At 40.6% G+C, this 16,793-nt stretch overlaps 1 protein-coding gene and 1 long non-coding RNA gene across 2 annotated transcripts in view; one reads left to right on the forward strand and one right to left on the reverse strand.

Annotated features, from left to right (window-relative positions):
- LOC145434894 (uncharacterized) overlaps positions 1 to 16,793 on the reverse strand; it is a 260,858-nt gene that overhangs the window by 181,376 nt on the left and 62,689 nt on the right. The window lies entirely within an intron of this gene.
- Positions 10,130 to 16,793, forward strand: part of LOC145434850 (modular serine protease-like) — a 65,864-nt gene continuing 59,200 nt past the window's right edge. Inside the window, exons 1-2 of the mRNA XM_080312090.1 lie at positions 10,130 to 10,491; positions 11,182 to 11,272. Coding sequence (XP_080168216.1) covers positions 10,434 to 10,491; positions 11,182 to 11,272 — 149 coding nt within the window. The 5' untranslated portion in view covers positions 10,130 to 10,433. The remainder of the gene's footprint in view (positions 10,492 to 11,181; positions 11,273 to 16,793) is intronic.

Genomic DNA, 16,793 nt, shown 5'->3' on the forward strand with positions numbered 1-16,793 from the left:
TGATGGTGGGCAACTTTTTCGGCGAAAGGGACACCTGAGATTTACGGACCATTGCCCGGGCCTCTGGAATGTTGATAACCTTTTTTAGTCGTCGATAGGAGCGAACCGAATTACGTTACATTGCAAACAGGACTTATATTAATACGCTCTAAATTGATCACAATATGTCATGCGACTGTGCAGTGCGCAATCAGGCCCTGTTATTTGCAAGATAACGACTGAATTAGGCTATAACAATAAATATGTGACTTACATTGTGGGTCGCATATGTATATTACTTGGCTGATTTGCCAAGGACAGGATTATTCGACGTTCAGACATAGCCAAATCAACGGTATCAGTGAACGTGCCTCTATCATTTTGTGCAAATGTTTTGTCGACGACCTCGCTGCGAGTGCACAAGCGAAGACGCATGCTGGATGACACGTTATCTTCTAATTGCGAATAGTTAGACTCAATTCGATGAATAATATGTATTTATAATTTTCAGAAGGGGGCTCAAATACTGAATGCAAGAAATCTGGTGACTATGAATCATGAGAAGTACCGAGAAAAATTTCAAGTCAAATAAATCTACTGTGAAATGTTCTACGTTATTGTCATATACGAAGATCTGGGATAAATGTTGCTGGCCCCTCGATAGGTCAATGCGTCAGAACTGTTGTTTTAGTCATCATCAAATTTCGCGGTCATGCTAATCAAATTTTGGTTGGCCTTGCAGTTGTACCTCGCAGGCTACACTTAACCTTCTCTTGTGCCAAATTTGGCCTTCGTGTCACGGGCTGGCCGCACCTGACCTGTGTGGTTATTAATACCAGTGATTGGTTGTACATGAAAATTATATTGAAAATTCCTTGAAAGCAAATGTTTTTATGATAGAGAAGTTGGAGTCGGAGTCGAAGTCAGGGTCATTCTCACAAACTCCGACTCCGACTCCAGTCAGTATTTTCCCACCGACTCCGACTTCAGCTATTTTAGTTTCGACGACTCCGACTCCGACTCCATCAACCGAAAATCACCCCGACTCCGACTCCACAACCCTGCTACAGACAGTATTTATCCTACGACTCAAGCCATTATAGTTTTCACGACTCCGAATGAATCCACATCTGCATTAACATCATGGAATGAATAAATTGATTCACTACTAGCTCCCAACCGGTACAAACAACAATTTCTATTCAAATCATCATCAATATCCTTGGTTATGGCTTTGTCGCGACCCAAGGCTTACAAATCACTGAATCCACACTCTTTTTGCTTACTGGCAACACAGCACGCATAATAGACATAGAAAAAAGGAAGCAGTGTTTCAAATGAATTCAAACCCAACAAGGTTGAATACTATTTCCAATTCTGCGCGATAGTATAACCTGAAACACCTAAAATCTGAGATCGCTCTATATTATTATTTTCCGAAAAGTTGCCATAAAAATTTGCATTTATTGACAAGTAGTTCCTTGAAATTATTAGGGTATGAGACAGTCGAATCGATCCGTATCCAAGGCACCGTGAAAAAAAAATTTCTACAAACAGCTGAAAACATCATACTGCATATATTCTGACTGTTTAGGAAGCTGCCGAAAGATGTAAAAAATCACAAATCCCGTAAAATTTTTCTTCAGTGATTATAGTGATACAATGACAATCCTTGCTCTAGCTAACGACAATGAACTCATACAGGGGAAGCGAGTGGCGCAGTTGGTTAAGCGCCAGCGTCACGACACCAATGGCTGTGGTTCGAATACCGGTTCGAACTATATTCTATGTGTCGGAGGTTTAACTGGGCTCCTCATCGATAACCTCACTGCAATAGCAGTGTTTCGAAAAGCCCAGTATGATGGTGAGCCGTGCCAGTAAGAAGTCGGCAGTAAAGAACAAGTCCGGGCGCATGGAGGAGAGAGAGACTGAAGTTGAGAGCGCGCGAGTATGGAAGTCGTCCGGAAAGAATACCAAAAAGCAAAGAACCTGAACATTACTGATATCATTGTCGTGGTGTACAGGACCCTAATAGGCAATAAACACCGCTGTTGTATGTGTCAAATAAACCAAACCAAACCAAACCAAACCAATGAACTCATACAAAGCTATCCCAGCTTCTGAGTGGGTTTTATGGGTAGAATTGCGTACATCTTGCAGAACAGATTGTTACGAAAACAGTTCGGTAGTTGACGGCGTCGGTTGGAATATGATGAATTAGAAGAAAAAACCCTGCATATTCGTGCGTTACACAGTAATACAGTATGCCGTATTCATTGGATTGTTTGATATCGAAAATACTGTTCAATACACATAACCTGAATGTGTAACTCTTTAACTAAAAAACACGTATTAATAGGGCTTTCAATATACTGGCAATAATGATGTGCATTTTGTACATATATCCTCATTGCGGAAAAAATCTATTCACAGGATACTTGAAAATTATATCGCTATATAAAGAGAGTCGGTCGTACACCTTTTAAAATCATTGACGGATTGATTGCAAACTGCAAGAATATTATAAATAATCAGGTTCTTACATTTTTATGCGGTTTCGTACCGACAAGCTAAACGTCATGGCCTGTAACTGTTTTTTTTTGCGGCAAAGATTTTTAGGACGTCAAATGCGTTCATGCGTTTGAGATCTCACGGATGTGTGGATGGGTGATCAACATCTCGGTGCTTAGTATTCGAACCTCTATTTTGGCTCACGTATTTTATTTGCAGCTCTAAGCGTGCCAGAGCGATGCAGCACTTTTTGCACGTAAATTCAACTTGATACTCGTAATTTGATTTAAAGTATATCACCAATCCATCAGTCTTTCACACAGCTAGCAAAATGTAATAACTTTGAATCCTCACTCATACTTCGAAAATTCAATTTGACTTGACTCGTGAGTCGTGACTTGACAAGACTTGACTCGAGTCACCTCAATAATGAGTGAATTGACTTGACTCGAGTCACAATATGCAATGAATCGAGATGACTCGTGACTCGAAGATAGTGACTTGATCCCAACACTGATTAACTCCCGAATTTTTGAGATATTTCAATTATTCTCGAAATTTTCTTCGATCTCCGCGCAATTCCACATTTCCTAATTTTTCGATTTTATTTTAGAAGCGCTCTTCTCAATCTGAGCCGGAATCAGAATCGTTTGCTCATTGCAAAAGAAATTTCTTTATGCTAAATTTGAATGATTTTATTATATTTCCACTATTTTCACTATAGATACAATCGACAATTCTGATGAAAGGGGGGTCAAGAAATAACAGTGACTAATAGCAATTGGCACACCGGAAGATGCATCATCATTTATAACTTGTGCTACTTTTTCGAAATTACCATCTCCATAAATTCTACCGGTAAATCTGATCACATGGGCGGAGAAAGAAAACATATCTGATAATAATATGTGATAATGCTACTATTTGATGACATAATTCACACGTGATTCTGAAAATATTTGGCGCGACAATATCCAATCCCAGCCACTATTCATAACATTGCCACTCACGATTTTTGCGCGTAGAATAGGCCGTTGTGACAAGTAGAACAGTCTGGAGCTCTCCTCCATGAATGGATATGGACGGATTAACATATGTACTTTGCATTCAGTTAGTTCATTACGGCTATGTCCTGGAATGCCGCCTCAGGCTACATAAGTACTCGAAATGCGGACGTGATTAGCAAAAGGGTTGCCTACTTTTGTATTAGATGATGCGCTCTTTTTGACATGACGATAAGCACGGGGGGGTCAGGGGCGCAATTTTTCAACCATCGCCAAGGACGCGGATATCCAAAAAGGTTGAAAAGTGCTGGACTGGACATTTGGGTATGACTGCAATAAATATGAAGCAAAACAATATTTCTAATGAGCCTTCAACATATATGACGTTGAGCCTGGCCGTGTCTATTACAGAAATGGTTATGAAGATCCAAGGAAAAATCTGGTACACCCCAGTACACCCCATCCGAGTGGTGCACCCGGTAAAACTCACGGTAAACCCTGACGTGTACGATACACCCGGTTGAAGAGACCTGAAAGCTGCGCGACTGTACAGTGCTGAAATGGTATCTGCGCACAGAAAATATAAGCTGCGCACAAAAAATCTGGAATGATGATTTTTTTTTACTCGAAGCGCACTCTTCTACAAAATACCGGCAAGCTTGCAGACTCGTGAAAAATTAGAGGGAACATTGCCTGGGGCGAATAGTGTTATCGTTGAAGTCTGAAATCGAGGTACAAGTGCGGCCCTAAAAGGTAAATATTGCGCTCTGCGAAGAAATGATGATTTGCAATGACGGGTGCCGCACGAAAGAGATTTTTTTAGTATATAAAAGAAAAAAATATATATATATGGTTTCGTACGCGTGAGCGACACTGATATCATTTCAATACTCCAATATTTTCTGTGAATGGCGAAATAACATGGTTTGTCAAAGTTATAAATAACAATGGTTTAGCTCGAAGTTTGCCTGCGAGAAAGTTACGAATATTATTCTCCGCGTGGCATGAACATTGCATATGATTTACTGTACAATTACTTGTCGTGAATTTTCGCAGTCATAACTTGCATCATGCAAATCTGATCAAGTATGGTGGGACAGGATAATATGCAGAATATGCAATTACAAGCACCGATATTGTTGATAAAGTCCATCCCCTCGCAAACGTTGATCGGGAAATGCTTCAACTGCGCACTGTAGGGCGTTGAATTACATCAGCATCTCAGCAGCACAAATTATAATTTTATTCGATTCGTCTGAACAGGAATCTTCTGTCGATAAGGTCATACGCTAATATTGTTCTTGCTTCAGTCAGACTTGAATATTCGTATCATTTTATCCAGATAGTAATGAGTGCATTACCGGTATTAAGACATCAGTGTTTTAACGCGGTAGGCCTACATCGATCGCATGTATTGATTTGAAGGGCGTCCTCGTGCGTGTACGTACCAGAGGTGGTCAAAGTAGTCACTGTCGCTACTTGAATAGATTAGAGGTAGTGCCGGAATTTCTACTCAAGTAGAAGTAGGAGAGGCGGTTCGCAAGTAAGTAAGTAGGTTGGCTATTCCACGACTATTTTTGCCTGAAAAACTGAAAACTGCCAAGTAGAAGTAGAAGTAGTATAAAATTATAACTACTTAATTGTAGGTGCGAGTAGGCGAAATTTACTTGAACAACTTCAAACAAAAAGTAGAAGTACTTCGTTACTGACCACCTCTGGTACGTACGTCTACTAGTAATATATATGTCACCATGCTCACGGATTCATTTTGACGTCACAGATGGTCACAAAAAAATACATTTCGTCGTCTACAGCAGTGGTTCTCAACCGCCGGTCCGCGGACCAGTGCCGGTCCGCGACGACATTCCTGCCGGTCCGCGAGGAATATTACAATTTTATACTTTAATTTCAAGATGCAATGTTGAAGGCTTGTCCTTCGATAAAATAAATAAAAAATCTAATTTTAAACTCATTCAAAATTTCGTGAGGTAACATTAGGGCTAGAAACATGTTCGACTTAAAGTACCAGACGTTTCATTTGACGACATGCGAGCGACAAATAAAGAACAGATACGAGCTCACTCATCCCTAAGCAGCGCAGTTTGATCATTGGTTTTCGATTCATTTATTTTGTGCAGGACCGTAACTGGGGCACCCCAAACCGCCCAATTGGAGAGGGGCCTAGCTTGAAAAGGGCCCAAAATTATTTCGCAAATGAATATAAATCATAGCGTTTTATTTGAAACTTTTTCCAACATTTTTCAATTTCTTTTCGGGCTTTGCACGATTTAGTGTCCCTAAATGTCTTGCTTCTAAGGTGCCCTTCTCCGAGAAATACGCATGATTTATAGGCATTTCGGCGTCAGCCATTGCCGCACCATGACGTATCCACACATAATGAAGTTTAGGTTAACATATGGGACTCCGAAATTTGGGCCTAAAATTCGACCGCGAGAAAGCGCTTCAGTCGTGAATCATCGAAAATTGTCGCCATTGTCGCGATAAGCTACGTAAACTATCTGCTTACGCTGAGTAGAATGGATGGGATCACAAGTACAGGTGAAAACATCCACCCAAGTGTAGGGTCTTGGGGCGAAGCCCCCGGAAGTTTGGCTTATCGCCCTGTGGGGGCCCCAAGATCAACGTCTTTGGGGGTGGGCTGACGAAGTGCTTTTTCGGCCCGGATTCGCGGATGGCCGGTATAGCTGCTATAATGGTTTTCTTGCGACACGTACTGTATTCGCAGTTGCCGGAGTAGCCTGCGTCTGATGGCAGGGGGCAATGAGCAAAGTAGCACGACAAGGTGCTTGGTTCGACTCCGATACGCTTCTACTCTTGATATTGTCGGTCGTGGCCGTTTAAACCCACGGCCTTTGGCGCGAAAGACTGTAAACGACTCTCAGCGGTAGCACGTTTATCTGGACAAGGCAACTTTACCTCGACTTGGCAGACTTACTACCATCACATGGATGCCATCATGAATATTATTAAATACGATCCAAACCCTCCAAATGTCCCTCTCTAGCATCATATAATTGCCAAAAACGGTTGCATACTTTACATTTTGGCTTCATTTCAATTTTGACAGTTTACCGGTCCGCCAGACATTTTTTGAAATTTTACCGGTCCGCGAGGCGAAAAAGGTTGAGAACCACTGGTCTACAGTACTTGCGGTTACAAGCGTCCATTTGTGTCGTTTCATGTGCTTGGCTAGCAGCTTGCCTGTGTGGCCAACGTTGAAAGAGTACTCACTAGTTCTGCTTGTCACTTTTTATACTGACCGATTTTAATAATGGCAAAACGAATGGGTAGTTTCTCATCCCCTTACCAAGCCAAATTAACAAGGCAGTGCGATTCGTTTAACATGGAATGATTTTCGGAGCATGTGAAAACGGAAGACAAAACTCTAAGATTAAGTGTGATTTTCTTTTTCGAGCAAGAAAGGTCTACCCTGCAGATATGTCGAGAAGTCGAAATACCAAACGAATTTTTGGATGGTAAAATGTGGACAGCATGGAAGTCACGAACTAGCATTCCGTAATGAAATCATTTTACCAACGGGTACGCTCGAAGATGAATAATTATCATTTAGGGGTCCTACCTTTTCCAACACACCTCACTCAATCAGCTCTACCGGTAAATCTGATTTCGTGAGCAGAGAGAGCATAAAAATTGGCAGCTAAATACCGATTCAATCATGAATTATAGAACTTTTTCGCTCTACGCGCGTTTAAGCACCACATCTACCAAATGTAGCTGATCAGTATAGCGTAGAAAAGCGTAAACCCCGAGGGGGGTCTGGGGGCGCAGCCCCCAGGAGTTTGGTTTATCAGCCTATGGGGTGCCTGGTTGCGCACTGTTCTCCAAGGGCCTGCGCAGTGAGTTGGCGTGTTTGCGCAGACTGGTGAAAAATTAGAGGGAACATTGGCAATGGGTAGTTTCTGATGCCCATACCGTCATCAAGCCAAATTATTAAGAAGTGCGATCCGTCATGGAATGGTCGTCTGAGGATGTAAAAACGGATGTCAAAACTAGGTACGCCCGGAGACGTTCAATTATTATTTAGGGGTCCTACCTTTTCCAAGGCAACCGGTAAATCTGATCACGTGAGCAGATAGAGCATAAAAATTGATAGCAATATACCGACTCTATCATAAATTATAAAAAATTCTCGCGCAATTCGCGATCCCGTCACGTCACTAAACGGACACCAATTTAGATGGTGAGCATCGGCAATAAGCGCCCAGCCCAAAGGGGGGTCTGGGGGGTGAAGCCCCCCCCAGAAACTTGATATATCACCCTATGGGGGCCTGGTTGCACAGTGCTGTCCAAGGGCCTGCGCAGTGAGTTGGCGTGTTTGCGCAGACTCGTGAAATATTAGAGGGAACATTGCCTGGGATATTTTATCTCAGACGGTCATTTTGCTGATGTAAGTTCAGGAGTTCTACTAGTAATGAAGCGAAACTGCCTCGTGATTTTCCAAATAAAATAAAAAAACACTTTTGGTTCACAACTATTTTGTAAATTTAGAGGAATCGCTAACTCGCTTAACATGCTTCGGATTCTACGGTTGAAAACAACTGGACATGATAATACCCGCTAAAACATATGACATCGGCCCTGATACCTCTTCACGATCGCAGATTACCAAATACGGTCGACTACGCTTAATTCGGATACTTTGGTATCGCTTGCTTTGGTCAAATTAAGTAAAGAAGCGGCTTTGTCGGAATTAAACAAAAACTGAATTTTTGTTTCATGATCATGCGATAAAGTCATAAAAATACGCATACAATACTGTACAGTTTCGTAATAAATGAATTGCAGCTACGCTATGCTGCAGTAATTGCCATCGCACAAGAGTTGTACATTCAGGTTTGTTGTATTTTACATGATTTCGATACCAAACCATTCAACAAATACTTTTCAACTATACTGCAGTGTAGGTAAGATCTGGGCAATGTGCGGCCGGCGGGCCTAATGTGGCCTGCGAAACAAGTATTTGCGGACCGCGAATAGATAGCAGTAAGTTCAATACTAACGCGCAGGTGATTTTTATAATGGGTTTTGTTTTTATTCCGGCTTTCTGATATTTGCTTGGGTGGTACACGCAAACGGAATACTCAGTACATATCTATGAAACATTGTATCCGTGTCATAATTTTTGTGCCTGACTCATTTCCACCAAAACATAATTCGATACGCGAAAGTGCCGTTTGCCGTTTTTGTATTGTCAGTGCGTTACAATGATCTGGTCGCACCCAATGGAACATTTTCTTTGAATTTATGTTGGAATTTGGTCAATGATATCGGCAATAGCATATAATACGGTGATTTGTGGCGGCATCAATATTCGGAGACAGCCAATTAGGCACCTATAGTCAATAAACAATTCGGGAAATATATATACCGGAGGTTTCGATTCGTTTAGGCAGAGGTGTTCTCACTGTCGATATTTTTGCAGCACATTTCGTGAAGTCGCAGGTTGAATATTATTGGCACTCACAGTAATACTATACCAGCATTATTCGTACGTTTTCCTGCTATAAGATAAACCAGGGGCGGGCAACTTGTCCAGTCGGTGGGCCGGAAATTGGAAAATTAAGTACTTGACGGGCCCGATTGCTGAACCGCCACACTATTCGCTAATTTATCTAAGTATACAAGGAATAAATCGTATGATTAATGTATGTATTTTAACGACATCAGTGTCACTTGAACGCCATTTCTCGCTGATAATGACGGAGACGGCAATGTGGATTTGAGAACTGCATTGTCATACAAAAGTGTTGTGACGACTTGAGACATGACTTGACACTCGAGTCAGACTCGATTCGCCTTTTTCGTATGAATTGACTTGACTCGAGTCACTTTGCTAAAATAACTTGACCTGACCCGGCGTATCAGAAATGTGGATTGAGTCGTGACTCAAAGCCAAATTTACGAGTCAATTTGAAGTCATCTAGTAAACGGCGTCGATAAAAATCACTGTATCTTGCATATGTTCGGATTGTTCGCGAAACGCAGGTGTAACATGCGAGAGCGACCAATCATTCAGTAACCGTGCGTTTTATATAGCGTCGATTGTTCTCTCACAAATATTAATAATATAATAATTTATAGAGTGCTGAAATCATAATATAATATCACTACACCAGGGCGCTGTACATATAAGGCAGTAAAATATAAAAGTAAACGATACCTATAAAAGACGGAGTGCATAGTTTTGTGGTGGAATGAACACTGCCGGTACTACCGGTACTAGCTTGCAGCTTACGTTGTCGTAAACTGGTATAGTAAAGGAATTTAAACATTTTAAAATCGGAAAATCAGGTAAACCAGGAAAGGTTCAAGATTATACTCAGACATTTAGAAATCTCTATGCTCAAAACCTTGAAAGGTATTCTACTCGAACAATTCAAAGTTACAAGCTTCCATCAAACTATTTCACTTCGATATTTAACAATACTACTGGTGAAATCAAATTTCTCCTCCAAGACATAAAATTTCATATTTGACAAATTAAGCAATTATGATATTTAGGTAGATTGTGTGTATACATCGGAATAGCAGTCGATATACAAGAGCAAGCATTACACATGACTATTGTAACTCGCTATGGAATTAAGCAGGTAGTGTTAGCCTTTTTCTTCAGTTCATTTATTATAAGGTTTTATTCAAATTTGGCTACCACGAACATCCTGACGATATTGCACAATATCATGAATAGACATGATATGACAGTGGCAATTAATTAGGTATGGAGGAAGTACTAAACTAATGCATATTATGATAAGGTTGTATTTAATGAGTATCCGCATATGCTAACTTTTTGCGTGTAATTTCCTATGCATCGCATCCATATCCATATCTCAACAGGTGGTTCAGTAATAAACAATTGAATAGTGACGTTATTTTAGACCCTTGTTTGAGTCGACGATGTCTCTGTTGTATTCGTTCGCTGTCGGATTGCTTGTATCTGTTGCAAGCACACAATGTAAGTTATAGTTTTGCATCACTTTTGTTAAGAATGTAAGCATGGAATGGCAACGACCGATTTTTCAGCTTCGTTCCGCTTCGCTGAGGCTGGAGTGAATTGTTTTGCGTAAGCGACTGTAGGATTTCAGTCAATCCAAAAGTTATTATCCAGACCGTAGAATTTACTGAATCTGGTTTGGATCGAAAGCTATTTTCGCTTTGATTCCAAAAATATAAATAACTTATGATCCATACTTCGACGTAAAATCATCCTCAACATCTGAAATGCACATTCTTCAGAACAATCAGATATCGAGGAAAGAATGGCCATCACAATGTCCCGTGGCGACTTTCCGATTGTTCGAACAATGCCCATATCATACACTCGGAAGGCGTATTCTAGGGGGGTCAGTGCCTGATAATATTTCAATTCATATTTACTTAATCAGTGCGATAATACCTCTGGATCAAGACCAGATTCAGTAAATTCTGTGCTCCCGAAGATAACTTTTGAATTGCCAGATATCCTACAGTCTATTACGCAAAACACTTCTCCACTCCAGCCTCAGGGAAGCAGAACGAAACAGCAAATCGGTCGTTGCCATTCCATATTAATATTCTATACTTCTATAAAAGCTTACAATTGTTTATCATTGTTTATCATTGCTTTGTAGAACATGTAATTTCCATCCACACCAATTTTTATCAGGCCGCACCTGTCCAAAGGAAAAGTTTGAATGTGACAATGGGACGGGTTGCTGTCCCATATCCGACTTCTGCGATGGAAAAAAACACTGCAAGTAATATTCTTTGTGCGATTCGTTAAGTACCTTATCGAATATGCCGAACAAATTATTTGGTCAGACATAGGACAACGATATTAATGATCGTTTTAAACGAGCTAATCACTATTCGATTTTTAAAAAGCGGCACTAGGTCTAGTACAGGGGTGAGCAAACTACGGCAACACCGTTCTATGCGGCCGCGAGAGTCTAATGAAAAAATTTTAAAATACTGATAATTTGCGTATTAGAAATCGAAATCGAATTAATGCAGGGACTTTATGACACTTTTTCTAAGTATATTTCACTATGATAATTCTGAGGGAGATGTTCTCAAACTGTGGGCGATACCCATTGGGGCGTGGAAGGCAAGGCGCTTCGTGCAATTTCCATCCAATTTGCAATTGTTGTTCTGTATTTACTTTGAATTTCAAAAATATCTCATCATCAGTCAAAACGTTCCATGTGCTAGCATCCTGGTTGCGTTTTGCGATAAGAACGGGGGCAGGGCGCCAAATTTTTCATCGTCATAACGAGGCCGTGTCTGAAAAAGTTTGAGAACCACTGTGCTAAGGTAAATACTTCCTTTAATATTTTTTATGATGAATTTCTGGCGCGACATCCCGCTCTTTAGGCCCACGCAGTTTGAAAGGTTACAACTGCTAAACATCACAGAAATCCTAAACGAGATTGGCATAATTCGGATCGCGAGTGGGATTTCAGATTGGCCACTCCAGTTTTAATTATATCAGTATTGTGCTTATCAAAACGATTCACGCGTGTTGTGGGTAGATTCGTTCTCTTTATGCATAGAATTACGTCATTTATATTTTATCTACACTTAGTAGAAGCGTTTTTGACTCTAACATGGTTATGATGCTGTCACTATTGTGTGTCCTGGAACTGAACCAAGAGTGGAATTAGTAAATCTATGAACAGATAACTTTTCACACATTAAAATTTCTATCCTGTTCCAAGAATCGGCAAGACCGACTTTCATATAAATCAGGGGTTCTCAACCTGGGGGCGCGAGAAACTTTCACAGCCATTCTGAAGATACGATTATTGATGATTAAACTTAATTCGTATTCTTGAAAGCTTGACAAACTCAAACTCCAGCAGTCGCGCTCAACGGAACATAGGCTGACTTCAACTTCATTTGAGCAAATTTTTGCTATTCCATGAAGATTTTGAGAAATTCCTACGAGCATGTCATTCATTACTGTATAACTTTTACAGTTCCCTAAATCTCTGTGCGCTAGGTAGCTGTTGTTGATAGCTGGCGAACTGCACTGCCTAAAACAGACTTAGATGCAATATAGGTTGCCCAGTTTCGCCCTCAATTTGGCTATTAATCAACATAATTTAATTCATTTCGCAACTATAAATATAATTACAACTGGACACATTTCAAAATCCGTATCCACAGATAGAACTAAAACTACTTGCTTTTTCAAACAGGTATCTAGAACATGAACTAAAACTAAAGACTTTAAAAAATTCGCAAATAACTAATTCACCACTATTAATAGATCAGTGTTCATTGGCCGGTGTTTTCGGGCGCACAAATAAGGTAATGTAATAAATAAGTACTTATTGTGTAATATGGTGGACTTTTGTTTTTGTAAATAAGGAGTACCGAAAGTTTTAGATTAGCGTAGGACAGTGGTTCCCAACCTTTTTCATCTCGTGCCTCCCTTGGCCGAAATTTTAGCCAAAATTCCCCCCTTAGGATAAATCTGCCCGATGATTTAAAATGGTCATTTTTACCGCGCAAACACCTGTTGACTGAGAGAATAAGACGGGCGGTACCGAGTGTTTGTTTCTAGCAGTGCTGTAATAACACTTTGTAGACCTCCAAAAACCATGGTCTTGGCCCCAATCACACAAATTCCGGAAGGCTTGACTCAACAGACCCACACACTTCCATTTGTGTTTTCGGCTTACCATGCACCAATCGCTAATATAACTGCTGTGAAAATTCAGTATCCATAAATTTACCGGTCTCGCGATTTTTTTTCTCAAGTTTGCGCATGTATTTGGCCAACAATAGTGGTATGTTGATATATAGCAGGGTTGACCAGACTCGAGTTTGACTCGGGTCCCATTTTCTGATAACTCGACTTGACTCGAGTCATTTTCTCAACATACGGAAACGAAACGACTCGACTCGAAACAATCTGGGTATTGACTCGACTTGGACTCTAGTCATTGTGCTTGACTCGAACCAAGTCATATGACTCAAGACTATAAAACGGCCAAGACCGACTGGTCATTGTAGTTTCGAAGAACAGTAAAGTGACCACCCTGTTGGAAGTTCGTCTATTGATCCTGGTACTTGACAATGCGACAAGAAACTGCTCAAAGTGAGGAAAATTAGTATATCATAAATCCAAATCATTAAATATCACCAAACAGTGTTGACTTGAGTGTGACTTGGACTCGTACTCGAGTCATAATACCATGACTCGGACTCGACCGTCTGCTCGGTGACTTGTACTTGACTCAATGGTGAATTGAAAATGGCTCGACTTGACTCGAGTCAAAACTATGAAAGTGAGATTGACTTGTGACTCGGAGCCTCTTGACTGGGTTACAGCTCTGATATATAACATACACGTGATCAGATTCCCTGCTGGAGCTCATTGAAATTTAGGACACCCATTACGTTTCGGCAACATTGCACCAAGTTTACCATGTCTTTTTTCGATCGGGTAGCTGTTCACTAAAAATAAAGCAAGGCTAGCGATCTCTCTGACTTGAATCGATGACGTTGGAATATTTAGTCACATTCTGAAAATGTTGACTTGAAAATATAAGATAAATACTTTCACTAGAGGCCTTGTTGTGATAGATTCGGCACGCGTAGGATTAATTTGATTGAGAGGCCGCCGCTGGCCTACAAAATTGTCTTGCGAACTGCAGCACATCTGAACTAATTGAAAAAGGGCTGGGGGGATTTGTATGTGAAAAAGAAATTTCAATAGCATTTGAACATACTTTCAGCAAACAAAAAACAGCCATAAGGAGTATACGTTCGGATATAACTGGTTGACTAAATGACTGTTCGAATATGAGCAATTTGGGAAATCCGTTACAATTCTAAAGTCGAATTCCCCCCTAAAAATTGCAAAATTCCCCCCAAGGGGGGAATTCCTCCCTGGTTGGGAACCACTGGCGTAGGACATGCCTAGGTATTTAACGGCCTGCAGATAAAATACGGACAGCGGAAATTTGCTTGAAATTTTTCAATTATATTATATATGTGTGTTAAAAGAATGTACTGCATATAGATTGAAACGGAATTGCGTTTACTTTGAAGACTGTCTAGTGCACAAGTCGGGAATTTTTTCGTCTTGAGTACTAATTCGAACGCAGTACATAGGATTCGTCCTGGGCGCCATATTTTTTATGTAAAAACTCGTAGGCTAATAATCATCCTGCGATACCGCAATTCATCGTGAATAGGTTAGATATGATATAAGTCTAATATAATTATAGCACTGATTCCAAAAATAAAAATTGATCCACTTCTCAATTCGGTGATAACGTTAACGTTGCAATACACGGCTACATTTCAACAGCAGTACCAGAAAGCAACTCATGAATTTCGACGTGGATAGCGAAGCGTTGTTTGTAATTTGAATTTGTAATTAGAAAGTTACTTCCTAGCAGCTCATTTCTCGGCATAGACCAGGAAGACATTATGTATTTGGAAACTAGATTGTCGTATGGACGTTCCCACGTCTGCTATTCTCTCTCTCAACCAACATATGGTGCAATCAAAAATTACGCAGCGTGCGATCCCGGATACATTGAATTCGCGACGGATATTGGTCGCTGGCGTTACAGCAAATTAAATTTTAGGATTTTGTGAATGGGTTCAAGCCCTAAATCTAGGACACGCCACTGCCTGACCTCTCAAATATATTTTTATGCTGCCACGAGAATAAATATTCTGACCGGTAAAAAATTAACTGACAACTGGCTGCAATATCCATAAAATTAAGTTGGAAATTAAAAATATGTGAAATAGCCACATCTCATAGCGAAAGGAGTCATGTATGGCTCACCCGACCACTGATATAGTGGTTATTTGTTCACCGTTGATACGTAGCCTACGTTTGCCATGATATGACTCGTTCTTTTCGTTTCATTTCGTTACCTGAAATAGTTGCGCCCGCGAGCTGCTCTACCACGACGTAATCATGCCGGGATCAGTGCCAAACCAGCATAGCAAGAAAGCATTCCTGCTTCATATGTGGCGAAACATGCCATTTCAATGAATCTCACGCCTGTTGGAATATACCACATGCTAAGAAGAATCAAATTCAAATCAGATTCGGAGTCAACACATTCTGAACAGTCTACGGCGAGCAGTGATAATGGCAAATAGTGAAAATCAGAGACTGTTGACAGATGGAAAAGAGTGAGAAAAATCAATCGACCAGAAGGCCTGAAGCGTCGGAATGTCCGTAAAATATCCAAACCCAGGTACTAAGTGAAAATCACGATAGCTGGAACGGGAATCAACGATTTCGCGGATACCCGAGTAGAAATGAACGTTATATCGACGAAAAAGGACAAGAAGCTGAAAGTCCGCTGTGTTCCCATCAATCAATCAATCAATCAATCAATCAATCAATCAATCAATCATTTATTTGTCACACCAGTGAAAATCCGGTACGGACCAGGATGATGACGAGGGGCCGCCAGGCCTTAGTACACAGTCGCCACCTGTAGAGTAGAAACAGACGCCACGCGGCAGAGTAGAAACAGTTCTCAGTGAGAAGCTGAGTGAGAAACTGGAGACACTCTAAAAATCAATATCTAGTAAAATACGACGGGTTGCTGCTGTGATAAAGACAGGGCCTAGGTCATAGCAAATCATCCGGCCTTATTCCAGGGAGTGGGTACTATAAAAAATACCTGTTCAAATTCTACGTTGATGAAGAGGTGCCACCGGTAGCCGAAAAATAGCGGCCAATCCCTTTCCATCTCCAGCATCATTTCCAGAAGCTGATATACTAGTTGGAGAACGAAGGACTCATCGAAGACCACTAATCAATGATAATCCGAGAATTATCAACAAAAAACTCACTTCAATTCTACTTGTTGGAATTCACTTCAATTTGTTTTGCATCGTCTTTCAAGACAGCTCAGCAACTTTATGAGGTTGACAAAAACAATTTTCAATTTTTCCTAATAAATTAATGTTTTTTAGATCTGTGGAGTCTTATAATTGCTGAAATTGAACCAAATTTGATGTGCAGCGTTTTTTAGGGTAACCTGACAATTTAATCAGTGAATGACTGGAATCTTGGAAAAAGATATCTTTGAGCAGCCCTACTGATCATCGGAGCCAGGCACGCGTCTGGCGAACTAATCAGGACATTGATGCCGCTATTCGCGAATGTGAATGGAGCCTACGTGATACACGACGATGTTGCTATTACAGGTACATCTGTCGAAGAGCATGCCAAAGCATTAGATACAGTGCTAAAGCACATTACAGAAACGGAAATGACTTTGAATCCAA

This window comes from Botryllus schlosseri, chromosome 3, assembly GCF_051294905.1.
Source record: "Botryllus schlosseri isolate E-star chromosome 3, Bs_hap1, whole genome shotgun sequence".
In the NCBI taxonomy this organism is placed as follows: Eukaryota; Metazoa; Chordata; class Ascidiacea; order Stolidobranchia; family Styelidae; genus Botryllus; species Botryllus schlosseri.